The 23916-nt window shown below is 56.3% G+C and overlaps 2 protein-coding genes across 9 annotated transcripts; one reads left to right on the forward strand and one right to left on the reverse strand.

The window, feature by feature from the left end:
* Positions 1 to 313: 313 nt before the first annotated feature.
* On the forward strand, positions 314 to 14927 carry CLCN2 (chloride voltage-gated channel 2). Of its 3 annotated transcripts, XM_026007285.2 has the most exons (24): positions 314 to 576; positions 2838 to 2994; positions 3156 to 3287; positions 3645 to 3773; positions 3861 to 3994; positions 4101 to 4178; positions 4272 to 4350; positions 4475 to 4600; positions 4715 to 4799; positions 4890 to 4991; positions 6251 to 6335; positions 6474 to 6629; positions 7015 to 7084; positions 7312 to 7422; positions 7633 to 7846; positions 8140 to 8273; positions 8525 to 8697; positions 8815 to 8929; positions 9144 to 9217; positions 9436 to 9495; positions 9646 to 9684; positions 9858 to 9962; positions 14100 to 14186; positions 14317 to 14927. In XM_026007285.2, exons 1-24 carry the CDS (start codon positions 502 to 504, stop codon positions 14509 to 14511), a joined length of 2715 nt encoding a protein of 904 aa, XP_025863070.1. In that variant the 5' UTR covers positions 314 to 501; the 3' UTR covers positions 14512 to 14927. The 3 variants fall into 3 exon arrangements, 2 of the variants coding, with proteins under 2 accessions (XP_025863070.1, XP_025863071.1); XR_012000438.1 differs by lacking the exon at positions 9144 to 9217 and having other exon boundaries at positions 9251 to 9495; XM_026007286.2 differs by lacking the exons at positions 14100 to 14186; positions 14317 to 14927 and adding an exon at positions 12136 to 13063.
* Positions 14846 to 23831, reverse strand: FAM131A (family with sequence similarity 131 member A). Of its 6 annotated transcripts, none has more exons than XM_026007290.2 (7): positions 23358 to 23591; positions 22111 to 22171; positions 20952 to 21094; positions 18644 to 18737; positions 18204 to 18386; positions 17926 to 18042; positions 14846 to 16615 (listed from the first exon to the last, which is right to left on the reverse strand). In XM_026007290.2, exons 4-7 carry the CDS (start codon positions 18711 to 18713, stop codon positions 16140 to 16142), a joined length of 846 nt encoding a protein of 281 aa, XP_025863075.1. In that variant the 5' UTR covers positions 18714 to 18737; positions 20952 to 21094; positions 22111 to 22171; positions 23358 to 23591; the 3' UTR covers positions 14846 to 16139. The 6 variants fall into 6 exon arrangements, with proteins under 6 accessions (XP_025863075.1, XP_072608670.1, XP_072608669.1 ...); XM_072752569.1 differs by having other exon boundaries at positions 20495 to 21094; positions 23358 to 23532; XM_072752568.1 differs by lacking the exon at positions 22111 to 22171 and having other exon boundaries at positions 23358 to 23831.
* Positions 23832 to 23916: the final 85 nt, after the last annotated feature.

Genomic DNA, 23916 nt, shown 5'->3' on the forward strand with positions numbered 1-23916 from the left:
CCCAGCCCCTCCTGCCCCTCCTGCCCCTCCTGCCCCTCCTGCCCCTCCTGCCCCTCCTCCGCCCCGGCACTGGGCGCCACCGGCCGGGCCCGGCCCATCCACGTGCCAGCGGGCCCGCCCCCTCGCCCCCGGCGCCCCTCTCCGTCCCGGGCCTCTGCGCCGAGGGGGCGCAGCCTAGCACGTTCCAAGCGCCCCCTGCCGCCTCCCGGGTGCCCAGGAGGCCGCTCCAACGCAGACCCCCGCCCGGCTGGGCCGGCCCCTGCGGATGGGCGGGCGGGCGGAGCGGCACGGAGGGCACCGCCCCCGGCCCGCCCGCCGAGGAGGGAACGCGAGCGGGAGGCTGAGCCAGCAGCGCCCGCCCGGGGCCCGCCGCACTCTGCACTCGGCCGCCCGGGCGGCAGGGACGGGACGGTGCCGGCGCGGGCTCAGCGGGCCGGGGACGAGCCCGAGCCCGAGCCCGAGCCCGAGTCGCTGCGGGAGGCCGGAGGGCTGTAGGCGGAGATGGCGGCCGCTGGGGCCGCGGCGGCGGCGGCGGAAGGGATGGAGCCGCGGGCGCTGCAGTACGAGCAGACCCTGGTAAGCCCGGGCGAGCCCTCGCACGACGCTCCGGGACCGCTGCTCCGGGTTACCTGGGAAGCCCGGCGCCGGGGGCCTGCCCTCAGCCCGCCGCGGCCTCTGAGCTGGGGAAACCGAGGCTCGGGGGCCTGAGAGGCTGGAGGGCTAAAGGGTGGAAAGCTGCATCCAGCTGGGGCGGGGGGGCCTACGGAACGAGGACATGAGGTGCTTATCCCAGGTGTCCTTCCCTTCACCACCCCCACAGAAACACATTTTCTTTGCTCTCCCCATTCGCACCTGGGTTGAGGTCTTAGCACCCCACTACCCCTCCCCAGCGCCACTCGCACCCTTGAACTTCTCTCTTCCCTCCCATCTCCACCACCCTAGACATTCCCTCTGCCCCCACTAAGTGCGTGGCACTACGCTGTAGGTAGAAACAAGAGTGTGTGGAAAGATGTTCAGACCCAAATTCACCCCCAGCCCTGACCCCTGGGGAGCTGGCAACCCCGCCTTGGTAGGGACCCTTAGGGATTCTCTGGGGGGGAAAGGCAGCCTGCCACCCTAGGATACAGGAGCTTTCTGGAGGATGTGTCAAGCAAGGAATGGGTGTGGAAATTGGGACCTTTGTCCATGCTGACTCTGGGTATCCAGCCCCCACCCACCTCAGGGGTGCCCCTTGACCTCACTAGAAGCAGGGGTCCTGGGGTTTTGAGCTGACTCATGGCCACCACTGTAACTTAGTGTTCGAGAAACATTTTGCCCCTTCTTGTGTCACTGGGCAGAGGACCCAAACTCTAGGAAAGGGAATGGGCCCTGTGGCTCCTTTTTACCAGCTTGGGTTGGAATTTGTCCAGGAAGGAGGCAGGGAGGGAACATCTCCAAAAGGAGGGGTCCTGGGCTGTGGCTGGGGCTGGGAGGTGCCCCATTATAAGAGAGGGACAGGATGAAAGGATGAGAGACAGGTGGTAAGGGTGGGGGTGGGGCAAGAAGTGGGGGACAAGTCTTTGGGTAGGGGGGAGGTGTCTATCAATCTGCACTGGCTGGGAATGGGGCTTTAGTCAAAGAAGCCAGGCACCTGACCTCTGAAATGGTGTGTATCTGTTGCACCAGCCACATCTCCACCTCCTTCGCCTGGTCTCTATCTCTGGAACGGATCCTCAGGGTCACGCTCTCTCTTGAACACGCTCTGCTCCAGCCTCTCCCCCTTCTCCTTCTAATCCCTTTGTCTTTCTCCCGCACACTCACCTCCCCCTCCTGCACCGTGTCCGCCTCTTTGTATTCTACTTTCTTTCTCTCTTTTCCTCCTTCCTTCTTGCCCTCTCCTCTCCTCCTTTCTCTTCTCTGCCCCTTCCTCTGGCCTCACTTTTCCCCCTTTCTCCTCTCTCTGGTGCTCTCTCTCTCTCTCTCTCTCTCTCTCTCTGTCTCTATCTTCCCCTCCCTACTGCCCCCCCACACACACCAACCCCAGCCCCAACAGGAGCCCTTTGTGTCCCGAAGCTCTGCGGGTGGCAGCCGGAATCTACTCCTCCCCACCCCCCAACACACGCCCAGCTTGGCAGGTCTCGGCAGCGACTCTCCCGACTCTCACCCCAACAAGTCACAGCCTGGCCATCAGCCTCTGCTGGCCCCCAACCCACCACTGGGCTTGGGGCAGCTGCAGAGTGGGGCTGAGGCCACCAAGCGCTCTCCACCCACCCAGAGACTTGTCCACTCCCAGCTGGGCTGGCAGGCTGGTGGGGCGGGGGCAGGCACTGGAGAATAGGGACAAGGGGATTAGGGTGGGTGGGAAGGGTGCAGCTGAGTTGGTCACAGGCTAGAGGCCCAGCAGGAACGTGATAAGGATTGAGGCCCCGCCTGTTCCTAGGCCCAACTCAGCTACCCCCAGTTCCCTGAGGCCCTCATTGTTACCCTTCTGTCCTTGAACATCCTTATTCTCTGACCTTCCCTCCTCCCACTTTTGGACTGCCTAGGTTTTTCCATCTTTTCCTCCTCTGGGGCCTTCCCTCCCACTCCTCCTCCATGCTCCCCAGCAGGCCTGGGAGAAGAGGACTGATTATTCTGCTACCCTCAGCACTGTGCCCTGTACCTCAGCTGTCCCTGTCCCCTCCAGCCAGGACAGCCCCCACAGTCTGCAGTGTGCATTGTTTCCACACCCCAAGCCCAAGTGGGGACTGTGGATTCAAGAGGAGGCATAGAATGTGGAGGCTGGGAGAAGGGGAGTTAGTGCAGTGGCCCCCACTCCGCCCACATCTACTAATGCCCCCATCATCTCTATTGCTCAGATGTATGGCCGCTATACTCAGGACCTTGGGGCCTTCGCCAAAGAGGAAGCTGCTCGGATTCGCCTGGGAGGGCCTGAGACCTGGAGGGGTCCACCTTCTTCTCGGGCTCCCCCGGAGCTCCTGGAATATGGACAAAGCCGTTGTGCCCGATGCCGCAGTGAGACCTGGGTTGGGGCAGGAGACCTGGCTGTGCTGTGCTGCGTTGACAGGGGCCATAGAGCTGCTCACTGGGAAGTTGGAGGTTTTGGGGGGAGGGGGTGCGCAGAGGTAGGAGCACTTTGGTGCTAGCCTGCCCATTCTTCCCTTCCCTGCTCACAGTCTGTTCCGTACGCTGCCATAAGTTCCTAGTGTCCAGGGTTGGTGAAGACTGGATCTTCCTGGTCTTGCTGGGGCTTCTCATGGCTCTGGTTAGCTGGGCCATGGACTATGCCATCGCTGCCTGTCTACAGGGTAAGGACAAGGACTGGCAAGGGGAAGGCTGGGAGGAACCAACCTGTTCCCTCCATGCCACGCTTGTCCAAGTATCTTGGCTACTTGGTCACTGACCGTGTTCCCCAGCCAGCCTGACTGCCCCCTCCTCAGGCATAATCACCGCCACACCCACAGGCCACAATTTTCCTGCCGCCCCTCTTACCTAGTGTGATTTTTGTCCCAACGAATGCCCTCCAGGGCCCCCCTCAACCCCTCCTGCCCAGTTCTCTGCGATTGGTATTCCCTGGGACAGCTTGTCATATCAGTATGCCCCAGTGGCTAGGTGGGGACTGGGTGTGTGCACTCGGGGCCTAGCAGCTCATCTTCTCCCCACAGCCCAACAGTGGATGTCCCGGGGCTTGAACACCAGCCTCTTTCTCCAGTACCTGGCCTGGGTCACCTACCCCATTGTCCTCATCACCTTCTCAGCTGGATTCACACAGATCCTGGCTCCTCAGGCTGTCGGTACAATAAAAGAGAAGGGGAGGGTGGAGATGGGACCCCTTGAAATGGGCACAGCAGATGATTCTCCTGGAATTATACCTTCTCCAGGGTCCGGCATCCCTGAGATGAAGACCATCTTGCGGGGAGTAGTGCTGAAGGAATACCTCACCCTGAAGACCTTTGTAGCTAAGGTCATCGGGCTGACCTGTGCCCTCGGCAGTGGGATGCCCCTTGGCAAAGAGGTAACCTCGGGTTGGGGCATAAAGGAGTCCCTCCCAGTGGAGGAAGAACACAGACCAAGGTCAGGGTGTGTCCCTTACCCACTTACAACCTGTCCCCACCCCCCAGGGCCCTTTTGTGCATATCGCCAGCATGTGTGCTGCTCTGCTCAGCAAGTTTCTCTCCCTCTTTGGGGGCATCTATGAGGTAAAGGGGAGCCCGGGGTAGGGTAGAGGGGAGGGGTGGGCTGCCAAGGCTGTGCTGATGCCCGTCTCCAACCACTACTACCACTCTTGCCAGAATGAGTCCCGGAACACAGAGATGCTGGCCGCTGCCTGTGCCGTGGGAGTAGGCTGCTGCTTTGCGGCACCTATTGGAGGTAGGCAGTCAGTGGAGCCCCCCAGCTCTGCCCTTGGAAACCCCTCCTGTGCCCCTCTCATCTGGCCCTGAGTCCTTAGGCCGGGCCCAGGCCTCAAGTGGCACTCTGCCTCGCCCCCACCCAGGCGTCCTATTCAGCATCGAGGTCACCTCCACCTTCTTCGCCGTGCGGAACTACTGGCGGGGCTTCTTTGCTGCCACCTTCAGTGCCTTCATCTTCCGGGTCTTGGCAGTCTGGAACCGTGATGAAGGTTGGGGTGGTATGGGGTGGGGGGACCTGGGGAATGAGGAGAGCCCCTGAGATGGTTCAGGTGGGGGCCCAAACACAATGCCGGTCTCCCTCTGCTACTCTTCTTTCCTTTCAGAGACCATTACGGCTCTCTTCAAAACCCGATTCCGGCTTGACTTCCCCTTCGACCTCCAGGAGCTGCCAGCCTTTGCTGTCATTGGGTGAGGAGCTCAGGGAGCCGGGGTGCATCAGAGAGGAGGAGGTAAGGAAGGGAAAAACCCCTTTTACCTCGATCCTTCTTCCCTCTCCAGTATTGCCAGTGGCTTTGGGGGAGCGCTCTTTGTCTACTTGAACAGGAAGATTGTCCAGGTGATGCGGAAGCAGAAAACCATCAACCGCTTCCTTATGAAGAAGTGAGTTGGACCTGGGCTCCTCTCTAGTCCCCTTTGGGTTGTGCAAGGGTCACAGTGGGGCAGGAGGGCCAATGACAGGTGGGATGACAACTAGTAGTTAAAAGTGCCAGTTAAAGACGGTGCTTCATTGAGAAAATCAGCCAGTGGTGTTTCCCAGGATAATTGAACATTTAGGGTTTTATATGGATTATCTCAAAATTGGCACTTTGGGTGGGTATTTTTTTTTTAAGATTTTATTTATTTATTCATGAGAGACAGAGGCAGAGATACAGGCAGAGGGAGAAGCAGGTTCCCTGTGGGGAGCCCAATGAGGGACTCAATCCCAGGACCCTGGGATCACACACCGAGGCAAAGGCACACACTCAACCACTGAGCCACCCAGGTGCCCCAAAAATTGGCACTTCTAAATTTTTAGTCAAGGCAGTTTAGATTAAAGAGTAAGACTTCCACGGGGCACCTGCCTAGTTCAGTCAGAAGAGCACACAACTTTTGATCTGAGGGTTATGAATTTGAGGCTTATATTGGGTGTAGAAATTACTTAAAAATAAAATTTAAAAATATATATATTATAAAAGAAGACTAAGCCTTCCTTAGGCCCTGGGCTTGGCCAGATGGCAGCACTCCCTAGAGAGTGTTAGTTTTCCTCCTGTTGAAGCACGGAGATGGGTGAGATTTTTTTTTCTCTCTAGAGCATAGCTCTCTCATTTGTGACCTTGAGGGTTAGGAGTGGGGAGGCCTGGGATGTGACTTCTGTTGGGACTGACGTCCTTCAGAGAAAGGGCAGCCCACTGAACCTGCTCCCTGTGGCACCTTTGGTCAACTTCACGAGTGACCCCAGCTTTTCCCAACACCGACCTTCACTCTAAGTCACCACAGAGAAACACAGAGGCAAAAGCTTTTCCACACTCACACAATGCGCCCTTCAGCCGGGGCTTCTGGGAGCATGGGGAGGAGTCACAGCTAGGAGGTGTCCAAGAGAGGGCTGGGGGTGGGGGGTTTGGACTTTCTGCTACCTACATAGGGAGTTTCGAGCCAACAGAAAGGCATTTGGGTTTATAATAACCCCAGATGGCCACCACCCTTGAGGCCATCATGTCATGAACACCAAAGGGGATCTTCTCTCCCAACTGGGTGCTTTTATGTAAGAGCTGAGACTCCGCTGTGATCTCAGCCCTGAGGTACGTGAGGGCACCCAGCCTATCACCAGTCTGTAGTAGGTACACCACCCATGTTTGATGCTATGAAACCTACATCCCTAGACGCCTGCTCTTCCCGGCTCTGGTGACCCTGCTCATCTCCACTCTGACTTTCCCCCCTGGCTTTGGACAGTTCATGGCCGGACAGGTAAACCCAGGCAGAATGGACACTTGTGCTTTCCCTTGGGGTACATCGCTTCTAAAGCCAACGGCCTCTGTTCTCCTGTGGGCCCCTTCCCTTCATCCTGGCTGTTCCCCGGCCTGAGGCACACCTGTTCACCTATAGCTCTCACAGAAAGAAACTCTGGTCACCCTGTTTGACAACCGGACATGGGTCCGCCAGGGCCTGATGGAGGAGCTAGAGCCACCAGGAACCTCACAGGCCTGGAGCCCACCACGTGCCAACGTCTTCCTCACCTTGGTCATCTTCATTCTCATGAAGGTAGGGCTCCTTCCTTGTATATATAGCAGCTGCTGACCTGGGCTTACTAGGTGCCAGACACTGTTCTAAGCACTTTCCACAGAGTCATTCCTTTTAAGTCTCACAGCAGTGCTACGAGAAAGGTATTGCCGGTAGCCCCGTCCTAAAGATGGGAAGTCCAGGCACAGAGAGGTTATATAATTGGCCCAGAGCGAGATGACAGAGTGAGATTTGAAGCTAAGCCATCTAGTTCTGGAGTCCTCACCCTTCCTTCACCTCTGGGGAATTCTGGGAGAGCTGGGAGTTTGTGGCTGATGAGAAGCAAGTTAGGCTCCTCCAGGTGGAGCGGGGGACTGCCTGAGGGTTGGGGGTGCCTCTGCCTGTTTGAACCGCCTCCTGCCTGCAGTTCTGGATGTCTGCACTGGCCACCACCATCCCGGTGCCCTGCGGGGCCTTCATGCCGGTCTTTGTTATCGGTGAGTCCACAGCCACCTCCTCTCCAAGCCTGCACCCTCCCCACCCCCTGGCCAGCCCCTCTCTGCCTGGGAACGGGTTTTGGTCCAGCCTCAACCCCTACCCCCTGCCTGTCCCCTGTACTGAGTGACCCACTGGCCCCTCCCCCACCTTCTGACCCTCTCTCTTCCTAGTGCCCCTGCCCTCCCCCTCCACTACCTGTTTCTCTTCCCACCCCCCCTCCCTGAAGGAGCAGCATTTGGGCGTCTGGTGGGCGAAAGTATGGCTGCTTGGTTCCCAGACGGGATTCACACTGACAGCAGCACTTACCGGATCGTTCCTGGGGGCTATGCAGTGGTGGGTGAGTGCTCCAGGTCCCCTTGGGACGCCACCGTATCTGAGGTTCTGGTGCCCCCTGCTGGCAGGAACCAGGCTTCCCTCAGCTGCAGAAGCCAGTCCCTTGCTCTGTCTACACTGGGTGAACCTGAGGGTCCCTAGAGGACCATCTCTGGGTGGGGAGGGTCATCTGAGACTTGGGCAGCCTGAGGAGACTGAGGGTGGCTATCTCCAGGGGCAGCTGCACTGGCAGGAGCAGTGACACACACAGTGTCCACAGCCGTGATCGTGTTCGAGCTCACGGGCCAGATTGCCCACATCCTACCTGTCATGATCGCCGTCATCCTGGCCAACGCCGTTGCCCAGAGCCTACAGCCCTCACTCTATGACAGCATCATCCGGATCAAGAAACTGCCCTATCTGCCTGAGCTGGGCTGGGGCCGCCACCAGTATGGAGGGCTGGGCGACAAGGGGGGTGTGGGTGAGGGTCAGAAAGACCCCTCTCAGACCCACCTCCAGCAAGGTCCTCAGACAGTGAAGCTCGACGACCAGCCACCTTGCTCCCTCCTAGTCAGAGCTGCCCCACCCACACCTGATCACACTGAAAGCAGAAATACTCCTTGGCTCTTAGCCCTGGTCCCCATGACCTCTGGGGCCTTCCTTATGGCCCTGGCATGGTGGTGCTCTGGGCTACCCTCCCCATCCTGACCACAAGCCAAATGCTTCCTCTCTGTGCCTTCAGGCAGTACCGGATGCGAGTGGAGGACATCATGGTGCGGGATGTTCCCCATGTGGCCCTCAGCTGCACCTTCCGGGACCTTCGGTTGGCACTGCACAGAACCAAGGGCCGCATGTTGGCCCTTGTAGAGTCCCCTGGTGAGACCAGGAGGGGATCCCAGCGCTAGGGGCATCTCCCAGGGTTGCTTCTCAGGAAGGGGGAGGGAGCAGGAAGCTCAGAACCAGTGTCCTTGGTTCTAGAGGGAGCAGGCCAGCATTTGCCAGCCAGGAGTTCCCTCTGGTGTGTGGCCTATGTCCAAGGCCACACTCTGGGTGTGAAAGAAGGCCAGTGGGGGTGGGTAGGAGGACCTCATCCCCAGCTCCTGAGTCCTCCCACCTGCTCTATCCAGAGTCCATGATCCTCCTGGGCTCCATTGAGCGCTCGCAGGTGGTGGCATTGCTGGGGGCCCAGCTGAGCCCAGCCCGCCGAAGGCAGTACATGCAAGAGCGTCGAGCTGCCCAGACCTCTCCACCATCTGATCAGGAGAGTCCCCCTAGCCCTGAGACCTCCGTCCGCTTCCAAGTGAGGAGGAAAACCCCACAATCACACACACTTCCTGAATGTCATGTAGACTAATTGGGAGGGCGACACAGAGGTGATCTGGGCTCTAGCCTCACCGGCCCCTTCCCGCCCATGCAGGTGAACACAGAGGACCCCGGTTTCCCTGCAGCCCGGGGAGAGACTCACAAGCCCCTGAAGCCTGCTCTCAAGAGGGGGCCCAGCAATGCCATGAAATTTGGGGAGAGTCCCACAGGTGAGCCTGTCCCCCACTAACAGAGCTAGAACACGGCCCCTAAGATTTTGCTTGAGCGTATCCCAGGTAAAAGGCTGCCCAGAGGGGCGAGGGGTAACACCAGGACACCTCTCCTCTTGCCCTCCTCACCCGCTGGTCCCCTCCCTCGAAGATGACATCTCCTTCCCCCCCCCCCCCCCCCCCCCCGCTTCCTGCCTTGTGTTTGGGACCGCAGGCAGCATGGAACAGGCAGGCATTGCCCTCAGGAGCCTCTTCTGTGGCAGTCCACCCCCCGAGGCTGCTTCAGAGGTGAGTAGTTGAAATCTGTCTCTTTCTTTCCAGCTCTCTGTCTCCCTGATGCTGAGACCACCTCTCCATTTACCCTGCAAAGCCTGCCTCCATTCTCCCTGCCCTCTGCCCTAGATGTCAGCTATGTCCCTGCTGCATGCCCTTCCTCTCAACCCCACTGCTTACCCTCACCACCCTCCCTGTAACATCAACTCCTCTTTTCTCTGGCTCTAAACAAGTTGGAGAAGTCGGAATCCTGTGAAAAGCGCAAGCTGAAGCGGGTCCGAATCTCCCTGGCGGTAAGTGCTCCCTCTCTTCCTGCAGTTTAGGAGCCCTAGCCGGGTAGGGCTGGGGGCTAGCAGCATAACCCTCCCCACGCTGGGGAGCAGATACACCCACCTCAACCTCTCCTCAGCCACTAGCTGCCAACCTCCCTCCCTCTCTTCTAGAGTGACTCAGACCTGGAAAGCGAGATGACTCCTGAGGAGGTAAGGTGTGACTGGACTCTGGCCCCTCATTTTTCCTGGCAGTGTTCAGTCATCATCTTGGCTGCTGTCCCCATGGGAGGGACCGTGGGGTGAAAGGGGGCAGGCCAGTTTTCAGGGAGGTGAGAGGAGCTATTGGCCCCATCCCTCTAATCCTCTCAGTCTCATCCTCTCAGATTCTGGAGTGGGAGGAACAACAGCTAGACGAACCTGTCAACTTCAGTGACTGCAAGATTGACCCTGCCCCGTTCCAGCTGGTGGAGCGGACCTCTTTGCACAAGGTAGGGTCAATGGCCAGGGGCTGGCCTGGGCTCTCAGGAGCACAGGGTGGGGATCTAGGTCTTCCCACAGCTTGGGCTCAGGCCAGTGTGTGTGTGGTAGGGGAACAGAACAGCAGAGGGTGGGCTCTTTGCTGAGATGTTTTTCAGACACATCACCTCAAAGGATGGGAAGCCAGGATCCAGGGCCCCTTAGCCTCTTCCTGCCTACCATGGAGCCAGGCCTCATTTTTCCTCTGCTCAGCCTTGCCCCCGGGGAACTCTGGACCAAAACAGCAACAAAGACAGGGTTTGAGCTGGGTGGAAGCCAGAAGGCCAGGCGAGGGTCAGAGCCAGGCGGGAGGCTGCCAGCACCCAACAAGGCTGATACACTCACGCTGAAAAAAATGGGTGAGAAACAGGCAGGATAAGAAAATCTAATAAACAAGCTAACAAACATCCAAGTAGGGGTGGGGACACTGCAGAGAAGAGATAAACAGAGATGTGAAACACCCAGTGGGGGGCTTGGAATGTCAGACCCCAGAAAGTCTGACTTAATGTAGGCCAGAAGAAAACTGGTAGGGACACAGGAAAATCGCTCAGTAGAAGGGCAAACCGGCCTGCAGAAGTGGGGAGAAAACTTGAGTGCAGACAGTTTGGAGGGTGGGGCTGACACTGGAGAGCAGAGGGGACTCTCCAGCATAGAGGAGGGGCATCATCCAGGCATTTTCAAACTTCCATGCGAAGGCAGGGAATGCAGGCAAACCCGGCAGGATGCTGGGGTAGAAACCAAGCGTTGTAGCTAAATTGTTGACAGATTGGACGTGTGAGCCTCCAAGACATGGGGGCTGCCAGCAGTGGAGGAACACTCCCAAGGTCTGCAGCTCTGGAGGTGCAAGCTGTGCCTAAGAGCCAGCCTATCTCGGACAAGAAGGAGCTAGGCCAGAAAGAACAGGGCACAAAGATACAGAAAAGCAAAAGGTAATTTAAAAAAAAAAAAAAAAAAAAAGCAAAGGGCAATAAAGGAACTTATAAACCTTTGGGTAAAGACCTCAGATGAAAGTAGGGAACAATACAATTGCAAGAAAAAAATATATAGGCCTGAGAATACACTAAGTTTTTATTTAAAGCCTTTCTCCCTAAGACCACTGCAGTTTTTCTATCATCTTACTTAGTCCTCACATATCCCATAATGATAGGGATAATAACGCCATTTTTTTTTTTTTTTTTTAGTGCCTGCTGTGCGCCAGGGACTTGCTAAGCTCTTCACATGTTTAATCCTCACAACTGGACTGTAAAATAGATACTGCGATAGTCCAGTTGTTATAGATAACACTGAAACTCAGAGAAGTTAAGCAAGTTGCCCAAGGTCACACAGCTACTATGCAGCACTATCAGACTGGAATCTAAGACAGTCTGACCCAAAGCCTAGGAATTTAACCACTTTAATACCCTGAAACTCAGAAAAGTTAAGCAAGTTGCCCAAGGTCACACAGCTAGTAAGCAGCACTATCAGACTGGAATCTAAGACAGTCTGACCCAAAAGCCTAGGAACTTAACCTCTTTAATACCCTGAGAGACTGAGGCAGTGAGGAGATCACTTGCCCAAGTCAGTACAGCAGAATGAAGCCCAGAGCCCAGATTTCCTGGCCCCAATCCCAGGATTCTTTCAGAAGGCCGTGTTGTTGTCCCTCTCCCGTCAATTCACTGTTCCCAAGCCCAAGATGTGCAGGCCCTCCCAACAGGCTCCCTGGTGTCTAATTAAAGTGAAAAAGAACAAAGTAGGTGTTTGTTACAAACTTAAAAATTAGAGGAAGAGAAGAAGCCTTTGAGGAACTGGCTAACAAAAGTACAAAGAACTGGAAGTGATAAGAACATAAAAGATTAGAATTCAAAATGTCCTTGCAGGCCTGAAGAATCAATTAGTAGTAGCCCAGTCAAGTTCAGGAGGAGAACATTCAGGCTGAGAGGGAATCCACTGGAAACTATTTAGGAACCTGGGAGACTAGAGCTGGCCAGCCATGGCAGCTAGATGCCACATTCATCCTGAGGCCACCTACAGACAAGCAGTGGGGGAGGCTAGGGTGCCAAAGCTAGGCCAGCTGGGCTTTACCCAGATCCTCCGTCTGCCGTGCATTAGCTAGCTTTGTAGCCTTGGTGAATTTCTTAGCCTATGTTTCACTTTCCTTATCTGCAGGATGCGGATCAGAGTGCCTACATCATAGATTTTTCTTTGGATGAAGGACTTGATACAGGAGATTTACAACAGTGCTGGCCATAGTAGGAGTTCAATATATGTAAAGGACTCCTACTTACTGCTTACACTCCTACTTACTGCTGGACAGCAGGGTGACTTGAGAAGGCAGTGTAGCCAGGGAAGGGTTGAAGTGTGTAAGAAATTGAGGTCTTCAGGAAAAGAGTGATTATGGGAGGCTGGAAGCTGGAGTGCCTGGCTGAATCTGAGGCTGGAAGGACCAGCTGGGATGGCCTTGGGAAGGGACTTGTGGCCATTCTGGGGAGTCTGGGCTCTAACTCAAGTTTGAGAAAGCTTGGCAGAGCCAAGTTGGAGGGGAGACCAAAAACAGAACCAGTGAGGGTGCTGTGGCCTGGTCCTGGTAAGGATGGTGAGGGAGTCCGAGAGAACAGCCAAGATGTTGAGGATGATCGGCAGATCGGCAGCACTTGGTGACTGCCCAGGACTGGTGGTTTGCAAACCTAAAAGGCATATAAGCCTGCCAGAGGCTCATTCTCATCAGGATTGTGGAGAAAAAGAAAAATCCAAGGAATGATTTAATAAGATACTTGGAAGAAGATAGAGGGATTATTAAATCATAAGGAGACAAAGCTACAGAATTACTGAGACAAGAAATCTCCTAATAAAGATCTGTTTCCCTCTGAAGTCAGATGAGGAAATTAAAGGAAACGTGTAGCACATAGGATTCAAGTTGGATATGAGGAAGTACTTGCTAACCACATGAAAGTTACGATAAAGGTATTGAAGGAGCACAGAAAAACTTAGTCTACAACTGAACTTCTGCCTTTAGAAGTATTGTCATGCCTTAGCTGGAGACTTAGGAAAGTTCTGGAAGTCCTCTAATAAAAAATTTAGCAACTGTTTAAGAAAATATTTTTAAAGCTTTAAGATGGTTATAATGAGTGCTGAGTAACTGGTACTCAAAAAGCTGGGTTATCAATGCCCATTTTGATTCAAACACTAAGCCAAGAGGCTTACAAACTCACAACACTGCAATAAGTGATAGGCCCCAACTCCAGGAACTGCTGTGTCAGTAGGGCGTTTTTCAAGACATCTGGCCCAAGAAAATCTACTTAGACCACAAGGGGAACTAGTTGACAATTTCTGAGCCCTGGGGATTATTACATTTGAAAATTGAGGCAAGAGTCCAAAACAAAAACATGGGAGGATGTGGATAGCTGTTACTTCCCTGGACTTCAAGCTACGTCTCAACAGCACTTGGGATGCTGCTTGGGCCCCAGAAAAGGCAAACTGTATGCAAGACAGTGCTTCAGGCCATGACTGAAGTGTCAGAGCCAGGGTGAAGGGACACTTTAACTGCCAGACAACTGGAGGCAAACGGGAAGCATGTGTCAGCCACAGAGTCCAAGGCCAGTACCCTTAAAGGATATGGAACCTCCCTCCTAGGTACCTGTGTGACTGATTGGACATCTGCACAGGACTGGGGCTATACTTCCTCCTCCTGTGGTGTGTTAAAAAAGCTCCTTCTGGAGCTGCGAAGTCCCTTCACCCTGAGCCTCATGCTGCCTCTCCCATAGAATGGGTATCATACTTCCAACAGGACTGAAATCAATGGCTGACTTCAGAATGACCTAGCCCAGTGCCTGGCCAATCATTAGATGTCACATTTGAACAGTTGCTCTCTCCTCCATCATCCTCCTAACACGGGACAAAGAATCCTTTCCTTTCTCTGTTTTTCCATCAACGTAAGCAACATAAAGATTCCCACCACCAAGTTTCTGAGGCCTGGCTGCAGAAACATTCCCATGATTCTTTTCCTTCCAGTGGTCATCCCTTCCACCCACCATCTATGGCACCCCTCCCACCTGTCCTGGGCCCCTCTGGCCAGTAATTTAAAACTGTCCCCTGGCATATGACATCCAGTATGTTTTCTCCCAACCCCGCAGACTCACACCATCTTCTCACTACTGGGAGTGGACCATGCTTATGTCACCAGTATTGGCAGACTCATTGGGATTGTCACGCTAAAGGAGGTGAGATGATAATAGCCATCAGACCATTTCTGCTTCGAAAAAGTCATGTAGGCTTGTGTCCAGCCCACCTGGGGGTGGAGTCTGAGCAAGGAGCTCGGAGTCCATGCACCTGACCCTCTCCCCTTTCCAGCTCCGGAAGGCCATAGAGGGCTCTGTCACAGCACAGGGCGTCAAAGTCCGGCCACCCCTCGCCAGCTTCCGCGACAGTGCCACCAGCAGCAGCGACACAGAAACCACGGAGGTGCATGCACTCTGGGGGCCCCGCTCCCATCATGGCCTCCCCCGGGAGGGGAGCCCTTCTGACAGCGATGACAAGTGCCAATGAACCCCTCAATGTGCGGCCTGAGATGACAGTGGCCATGGCTGTTGGCCCATCCTGAAGCTCTCCTATTCCTTCTGCCTTGGGAAAGGAGGCAGCTACACTAAAGGCTGGAGCCATAGCACCCCCTTCCAGGCCTGGGGTGCTAAGTTCCTCCTCCTGGTTCATCCTACCTGGAATCTGACCCAGTGCCCACCTGCAGCAAGTATTCCATGGGCAGGAAGATCAGCATCCCCCCTGGCAGGATAGGAGTTACTTGACCCCTGAGTCCCTCTGAGGGGGAAAGGGGTAGAACTAAGATGGGTTTATACTGGAACCTCCTCCAATGACCAGATGTATATAGAGATTTACAAAGATTTTTATATTAATTTAATAAAACAAATTCTTAAATAGAACAAAATAAACACCTAATGAGCCACTTATATATAGAATGCCTGTGCCCATCAGCTCTTGTTCTTACCTTGGGCCCTCTTATCTGCCAAAGCCTACAAGGCTCCAAATTCTGCAGCTACCCACACCCCCCTACAGCCCATCAAACTCCAGAGCTCACTGTGTAGAACACAGGATCTACAGAGGCCTCCACTGCTTAGTTATCAACACGCTAGCTGGGGCAGAGGCCCCCGGTATTGTAGCTTTGGCCTTTCATTCAGCCAAGAAAGACACTACACTCTTCCCTCCCCAGGGACAGACACTCCCACATGACTGTCACTTGTTGGCACGATTCCTGCTCCTGCCCCAGCCCGGCTCAGGCATCAGCAGACAACTGCCCAACCACCCATGTGGCCCCCTTGTGGCCCTTTCTGGAAGAACATCAAAGTCACAGCTCTGTAGCAACCCAGAGCCTCCCCCTTCCTTCTCCCAGCTCCACTCTGAGAGCTCTGTGAATGGGGCAGGCAGGCAGGCTGTGAGCCGCTTGGACTCTGCCTCCACACCCTACAAAGGGCCAGTAAAAGGGTGGAGGGTACATGATTTCATCAATCCAGTGCCTCCCAGAGAATATCCGACTGAAAGAACAGACCAAAACCCCTCTTTCTTTAGGAAAAAGAAGAAGATTTAGAGATGATGGAGAGGCGAAGCACAGCACGAGCCCAGCTGGGCGAGGGGCCCTTGGGGGACGGCTCAATCCTAGGCTCCAGGAGGGTAAGAGCCAGCCCGCCCTGGGGTAGGGGTGATTCTATCAAGCACTGCACATGAACTCAGAGGTGGAGAGAAGCAGAGAAGAGAGAGGCATGGGGGAGGGGGAGGAGGGGCCGGGCTCCCTCCCATTCCACCCCACACAGCCCAGTCACAACCACCCCCTTCGGGGTTCACATCATCCAAGGAGGAAATGTGTATGTGGCGTTTTTGATTTAAGAACATGAACATCACTGTCTGCCACAGCTGTAGCCATGCCCCAGGGGCCCCGGGCAACCCCCGGCAAACCCCAGGAGTGGGGGCAGGACATGCGCCCCCAGCCTGGCCCCTGCCTCCTCTCCAAACACTTTCATGCAAAACACACAACGGAGGAGTGAGTGCTCCCAGGAGCCCTCTAGGCTTTGGAGCTCTGCCGGAAGCCTCTAGCCCGCACCTGGGCACAGAGGCTCTGCCCCCAGCAGCAGCCGGGAGACACATGCCGCCACCAGGCATGATGTGGGTCACTGTTCCTCCGGCTGTGCCTCATCCTCGTCTAAGGACACCACCCCAGAAGAAGCTACATCAGAGGCTTGCCGCTGCCGTTCCCAGCTGCCCACTGGCGGCGGACAGAGAGGCTGGCAGTCCTTGCAGGGGGCTGGCTCCTCCTCGGCGGGGGAAAGGCAGGACTCCATGAGGGGCGAGTTGTACAGCGAGTCCTGGGCCTCCAATGGGCCCAGGCTACGGAAGGCACTTTCCCGGCTGGGGGGCAGTTTGGCGAGGAGCAGCTCGTCGCCCAGCAGCTGGGAGGCCAGGCGGGCTGGGGAGCCCAGCAACCCGTCCTCTAGGCTGCACAGACTGGAGCACAGGGTCTCTGGGGACACGGTCTGCGAGCAGTCGCTCTCAGGCTCCACAGAGCCCTGGCGCATAGGCCTGGAGAATCGGTGGCCCGTGAAGAGGTCCTGGAGGTGGGGCCCCAGGGGCAGCTGCCCAGCCATATCTGCAGAGGGAGAGACAAGAAGAGAGCCCCTATTAGCCCCATTTCAACTGGCCAACCTGGAAGCCACGTTCTCCCCACGCCACCCCTGGCACCCCTAGCTCTGGGAGGAGCTGAGTAACTTTGGGCACGTCACAACATCTCAGTGCATCCATCTCCTTTATGGTAAATCGGGGAATCTACTATACCTACTTATGGGGTTGTTGAGAGAACAAAAGAATACAGCACACAGTAAGAAAGCAATAAATGTGGGGATGCCCCGCATGGCCGTGTGCTGGTGGTTCACGCGCAAGGGGAGCCCATCCAAGGCAGTGAGTGAAGACTAGAGTTCAGCCCACCCTTCTGCTCACCAAGCAGCATGGCCTAGCTTGGGGCTGTGCCCGCCAGAGAAAGAGGTGCTTTTTTTCAAATTTGCACAAAGGTTCTACGTGGGGTAGTAGTGGCCTTGGATAAATGTTAGTTGTTATACCAGGAGTCAAAGCAGGCCTGGAACTCAATCAACAAGAACATTTGTGGTTCAGGGCTCTTTCTTGGCCTCAGGCATCCCAATCAGTCACCTCTGGACCACAGCAGAAGTCTAATGTATTGCCAATCTGCTCTGCTGTACTGCCCTTGGAGAATCTGTTAATTAGCAGGAGAGGTAGGGGCTGGTGGAGGCAATCTTCAAAGGCAAAGAAGTATCGGGGGTGGGGTGTTGTGAGGCATGAGCCCAGAAGCTACAGAGAAAGTCAGCCGTGTGTTCTGGGAATGGGAAGATGAAAGGAGGGCCGTGCACAGCTGCACAGCCCCGCGGCGTCCCCTCTGCGAGCATCGGCCCAGAGAAAGGCCCAGAGGCAGGTCTCGGATGGAATTCGAGAGGATGCTGAGCCTGAGCCAGCATGGCCCTGTGGGCAGTCCAGGCCCAGCACGCCTTCCTGTTTGCCTAGGGCCATGGCCCTGTGAGGCACTATGCTGCCGCAGCTCATCTGTGCTGCTGCAGCTGGCCAAAAGGCCGCCCAGGAAGGGAAAGGCAAGGCACAGCAGACTCTCCCAGAGATGCAGCTGCATAGAAGGTGTCCGTGAGGTCTCTGGACTACACAGCCCAATGGCCCAGACAGACAGAAGGCTCAGCATGTACATGAAAGGAACTGTTCCATTTCCAGCTGCTGACTGCCCACCCAGGAACGTGGAAAGCCCTCTTGCCCCCAGACTGTCAGCGACTGCGTGGCCAGGGTCTGTTCCCACCCTCCCCTTCCAAAGGCTGAGCTCTGAATCACAAGGCCTCTCAGGCAGTCTCACCCCAGCTAGGGGTCCTAGCATTGCCTACCCCTTACCTGAGTCAGTTCCTCCAGTAAAGTCCTCATCATAGGATTCATCAGTGGAGTCCTCACCATCCACTGAAGACCACGCCCGAAGCTTGGCTTCTGCAATGGCAAATTGCTCAGCCACTCCTGTCAGGGAGGACAAAGAATTTATTAGCAGAGAAGATTCACCAGCAGAATTCGTTAGCTAAAGAGCTAAGACGAGGGCTCAGGTTGGAGACAGGAAAGAGAAGAGATGGGCATGTGGAAAGAGCATCCCAATGACAAATGTGTAGCTGACCCTTTCCCACCTGCTGCAAAGCGAGCCTCTTGTTCACCCTCACTGAGGTCCGAATAGGAGGAAAAGGCTGATTCCAGGGCAGCAGGTGAATCACTTGGCTTGCTCCAGCCCTTCCACTCAATGAGGTGAGCCACTCGGCCCTGGGCCATGGCCGTGGGCTTGGTCACGTGGTCCTTCACCACCTGAGAAATACCTGCAGGTGGGGCAGAAGGAAGAAGCCTGGTTAGGGCACAGGCCAGGGAGGGCAGTGCAGGGTGGTGGTAGCTAGGGTCCACTCGTGCCTTTGAATGGGAGGAGGGAGCTGAGATTCCTCTGAGAAGGGGAGGAAGAGGGAGATCCCAGCAAGAATGCACAGGATACAGTCCCCGAGGGTATGTGCAAAAGGAAGAAGGAAGGACAAAGTGGGCCAGAGGTATGGTGGGGCGGGGTGGTGGTGGGGGGGGTGCGTACCATGCAGGGAGGATCTGGCCAGTGCAGCAATCTCCTGGATAGTTAGGGCTCTCCGGGACTTGGGCAGCATCGCGACTGTGTCTCCAACATTCACCTTGGGTGACAGCATCAAAAGGTCAGTGCTCCTCTGACAGCAGCATCCCCCTACATGCCCATGGCCCACCCAAAGCGTCAAGGGGATATGGGAGCTGGGAAGGGAATGTCAGGGCAGTACTTAGGTCCCAGTGGCCACTGAGATACGTAAGAGGGAGAGTAAGAAGCCAGGATCAGCAAGCTATGTCCTCTAAAGGAGCAACAGAGATTCAGGCTGACCCAAAGGAACAAAACTGTAGCTACCATCCCCACCCTCCCAGCTCCCAGAGGGAGGGAGGGAGGGAAGGAGGGAGGGTGGGCGGTTGGGAAGTCAAGAACCATGGAAGGGGGGCTTTGAGAAGAAAAAAGGAAGGGATGCCATAGGGAGTCCTATGTCATCAAGGACTTCCCCCAGGTTCTCTCCTCTTTGCCCCTCTCCTCCTCTCAATCTTCAGACATCCCAGTCTCCTAGCTGTTTCTACAGCCTACCACAAACTCAGCATGACCCAAACCAAACCCAACCCCTTTTCCCACATCTGGCCCTGCTTCCTGACTTCCTTGCACTGCAACACCCAACCACTCTGCCCATTCAGGCTAGTTCCCAACCTCAGCATTACCATGAACTCTCCCTAAGCTTTTCTCCTCCCTGCTGTTCCCACTGCCACTGCTCCCTTCCTTGAGCCCTCAATATCCCAGGTCCAGATGAGCACCATTGTGCCCCCTCAAGCTCTTACAATTCCAGGCGCTTCTCTCAGCCTAGAACGTTGTGTAAGTGTTCCTCTCACTCCTCCCTAGAGCTGGCTGGCTCTCATCTTTCAGGTCTTGGCTGAAAACAACACTCCCTCAGAAAGGTCTTCCTGGCCATCCTACCAGGTGTCCATCCTCCCTCTGTAGCAAGTCACCAACCTCTATGAACATACCCATACCCTGTGTGTATAATCATGGGTCTACTCCATGTGTTTCCCTATCTCTCGTTGGTCTCCCTTACTGGTCTCTAGCCCTTGGAGGAATTTGGTCTCTTTTGGTCACTGCTGCACTCCAGCGTTTAGCACAGTGCCCAGTACAGAGTAACCTTTCTAAATACATAGGCTGAATGAATGAGGCAAAGTATAAATGTAAACAATTTTCTCCAGAGTGCAACTGGTCACATGTCCCTATTTAAAACCTTTTCTGGGCTCCTCCACTGCCCAGTGAAGTGCTAGCTTCACAGCCAGGCACTGAAGGAGCCCACTCTGTGAGGGCCTGCCCCTTTCCAGGCCTTGGAATCCACCATCTGATCTTCTCTGCCCAAGAAAACCCCACTTCCACCTTCCCTGTCAGCAAACAGCCCTCCTGCCTCCAGCCAAAAGAACCCAGCTCTCCCCTGGGCTAAGAACGCCATCCTTGCCTGACAAAATGCTCCCTACCATCTAAGGCCTGACTCAAGTGTCGCCTCTTATTATGTTTTCAGTACAGTTTTCTCTGTCTCTTCAATACCCCCACCCCACCCCCACCCCAGCATTGCCCTCGCATCTCTCCTGAGGGATCTGGGGATGGCAGGGCCTGACTCTGATTTACCTGGGCTCCTTCCTCCACTTGGCACCTGGTTCAGTGTTCCCTGGCAAGCCCCGCAAACGTTTGCCTCAATGAATGAATGAAATCGGAGATAACATGCCCCCTCCCCAGAACTGTCTAGCTCTCCAGATCAGGTTCCCACCCTTCACAAGAAGGGCCACACCTGCTCCCTTGACCTCGGGCCCACCCTCTGCTCCCCTCCCCCTCCCTCCCCCGTCTCAGTACCTGGCTTACAGGGGCCCCAGGGTGGCGCCGTTAGCTTCCGGCCAGGCCTGGGGGGAGGAGCACCTGCTGGGTGTTTCCTGGCTCGCTCTCCCTCCCTCCCCTCACTGCCCCCAGCCACCGCCATCCGTGCCGGCGCTCCGCGCAGCTGCGGCCCAGGCCCAAAGAAAAGGTGTGTGTCTCCCTGGCAACCCATCACCATGCAACAGGGTCTCCCGGGATACGGCCTGGGATGCGCTGACGTCAGCGCCCAAGGCGCGAGCAAAGCCCGCCCGCTGGCTCCACGCCGAGCCGAGCAGACCGGCGCGGGGGCGGCCTTGGGGCCCGGCCGGCCGGATAGCGCCTCCGCTCGCAGGAAAAGGGAGCCAGAAGCAGGCTGGCGAGGCGGGGGTGGGGGATACAGATCCCCTTCATGTGAATGCGGCCCCCCTTCCCCCTACCAATACCAGGGGCCCAGCACCTCTGGCAAGTCCTGGCTGTCCACGGAGGAAGGGCGGGAGGACCGGCTCCAGCCTCGGAGGGTCCGAGCAGATCCCAAGGAAGATAGAGAGAGGCCCCGAGGAAGTTCGATCCACTCCACAGCCCAAGCAGGGTCCGAGGCCACTGAGGGGTGGGGGAAAGGCTGTTCACCTGGGCTCCCACTTCTGTCAAAATCCCCATTTTCATCCGGCGCCGTATCATTCTCCTCACCCCTCCCCCACCTCCCAGGATACCAGCAACCACCTGGTGCTCTCCACAATTCTGAAGACCCCTATCCTACATTCCTGACCTTCAGGCCCCTGGGGCCACTGTGTGGCAGCCCACTGGGCCCCTTCCTCGGGATGTATTTTGCCATCAGAACTCTAGGGATGAAACCTAAACTTTCATAAATTCTGAAAATCTTGGGTTTTTCGGCCAACCCATTCATTCATCTTGGAAAGCACACCACGTTCTTCCACCACCACCACCATCACCACCGCCATCCTTCTCCCCACCACCACCTTGGATCTTTTACAGGTTTGGTACCTTCTTTCTCTTGGTCTTTCCTCTCGCCAGCATCCGCTGGTATGCAGCTTTTTTCTCTTCTGACAAACCTATGATTTTTTCTTACTTTCACCCCCTTGTCCCCCAAGGCTTTTTTCCTGATGCCCTGTCTGTCCCCGGCCTGGTTGTTCCTGTTTCATCCTGGTTCCCAAGATCTAAGCCAGAGTAATTGTCCTTTTGCCACCTGAGCATCCTACTTCTCAGCTTCCCCTCACCTCCCAGATCTCATCTACATTCCCTGGTCTCACCTCTGCGACTTGTCTGACAAGTCCATCGTCCTCCAGGCCCTTCACGCTGCCACAGAAACATTTTGCCCAGCACAGAAATCATAGGCATGCTGGCTGTGTTGATGCAGAGAACCAAAAGCCCAGAACCGCTCCAGGCTCAGCTCCCAGTTCTATTCTTATTTTGGCTCCGGATGCTGAGCCAGTCCCCTCCCCACTTGGAACCTGTGCCTAGTCACATAAGGAGAACACTCCTTCCTCTTGGCTTTGAGGAGGTGGGAGTGCAAGGGGCCCAGCAGAGCTCTCTAGAGCTCAGGGAGCTGAGGCCCTTCCCCTAGACAGTGCCAACAGGCAATGTACATCACAACTGACCTTTAGCTGGAGCAGCCGTCTCTGTCCCTGAGCCTCAGCCAGCTGGTGGTCCCCAGAAATGCTACCAACCAGAAGGAAGACACAAGGTTACAGGCCATCCCTGGCCCCCAGCTGGTACCTAATCAGGGCTCTCAAAGCCAGTCCTGAGGTCAGCCAAACCCTCCCCTGACTACAGGAGAGAATGACTTCCTGAACTCCAAGCCTTAGCAGGGCCAGAGGGATCAGAGCAGTCTGCTGCTTCTCAGCTTCAAAAGTCATGAGGTTAATTTAGGACTACAAATCCCAGAATTCTTCATGGGAACCCAAAGAAAGTACAAACCTCAGCCAGAGTCTTAGCTCCAAAGAATCTTAAGTACAAACCACACTAAGACCTGTATGACTAACCACCTGCTCTGAAAGCCCAGGACCCATACCAAACCCAGCCCTCAACCTCACAAGTGAGTCCCCGCCTGGCCTTAGGCTTGGAGAAATCCATGACCCTTAGGTAAACTGGCGGACCTCAGATGCATAGCGCTGAGGCCAGGCCCCAACGTGCACCACCATCCATAGGAACCAAGATCCAAGCAGCAGGGATCACCAGTTGTAGGAAGCCCTAATGGCCTCTCTGTGGGCTCCTCTCTCCCACCACAAGGTAGGATGATTTTGTTGGGAGTGGGGGAAAGGAACAAAAAGTTATTATGGTGATCATGTGCTCACAGGTGCCCCAAAGGGGGCCTCAGTCCCCTTCATCACTCATCTGATTCTGAAGGAAGCAGTTAAGTTTTAGCCAAAAAACTCCATAGTGGGGTGCCTGACAGGCCTTGCAGGCTACCTTCTTAAGGGGGTTGGGGCACAGCTTAGGAGAGGCAGGTTCCCAGCAAGGGCCACTCCCAGGGCACGGGAGAGGAAAGGTGTGGGCCGCGGGGGCGGCGGGTGTGTGGGCGTGGAAGGCCAGTGGCCGTAGACAACTTGCCCCTCCCAAGGCTGTGCGCGCCTCCTGCCCCCGTCAGCGGTGTGAATCCGGGCGTAAAGACTACGGGTCTGCACCGCAAAGCCCAGAAGCAGGCAGGCCGTGGGAGCGAGGCCGAGTCGATTCAGCCCCCTCCCCGCTCGGCTCGCTCCCTCCTCCGGCCGGGCCCGCCTCCCCGGTGCAGGCTCCTCCCTCTCCCCGACACCGGCCCCCTCCTCAAGGCCCCCACCCACCGGCGGCCCGCGCACCGGGCAGCCGCAGCCCGATTCCCCACCGGTGCCTGGCCTCCGCCTCTTACCCTGACCCGCCGGACTCCGAGAGCCGATACAGCCCATGGCCGGGCACCCAAGCACGCTAGCCCGCGCTCGGGGCCCGGGCCATCGCCTTGCAGAGGGTCGGGCCGCGGCCGCCGCCGGGGAGGGGAGAGCCCGCGAGAGGGGAGGGGGTGGGAGCCGCGTCCGCCGCCGCTCCCCGGAGAGGGAACCGGGCCGGTGACGTCAGCGCGGGGGCGTGGCCACCCGCGTCACCACCCAAGGCAGGCGGGGCGAACGCGTCACGGCCACGCAGGGGCGGCCTGGGGCCGAGTCCGGAAACACCCCGTCCTCTCCTCCCAGGCCCGACTGCGGAGCGACCCTGAAGGAAAAGGGTGCGCGGGAGCTCATGGGCGCGGGCTGCCCGGCACACCGCCTTGGGGTCAGACTCCTCGCATTCAGCCCTTCTTACAGAGGGGACCTTGAAGCCATAAAGGCCTTCTTGGCCACAACAGCGTGAAACCCAGGGCCTCCTCCACGCACAGGTCCGTCTGCATCACATTCTTCTAGGAGAGTAAGCCCAGCAAGTGTGTTCTGGAAGTACTC

Source organism: Vulpes vulpes, chromosome 3, assembly GCF_048418805.1.
Source record: "Vulpes vulpes isolate BD-2025 chromosome 3, VulVul3, whole genome shotgun sequence".
Lineage (NCBI taxonomy): Eukaryota > Metazoa > Chordata > Mammalia > Carnivora > Canidae > Vulpes > Vulpes vulpes.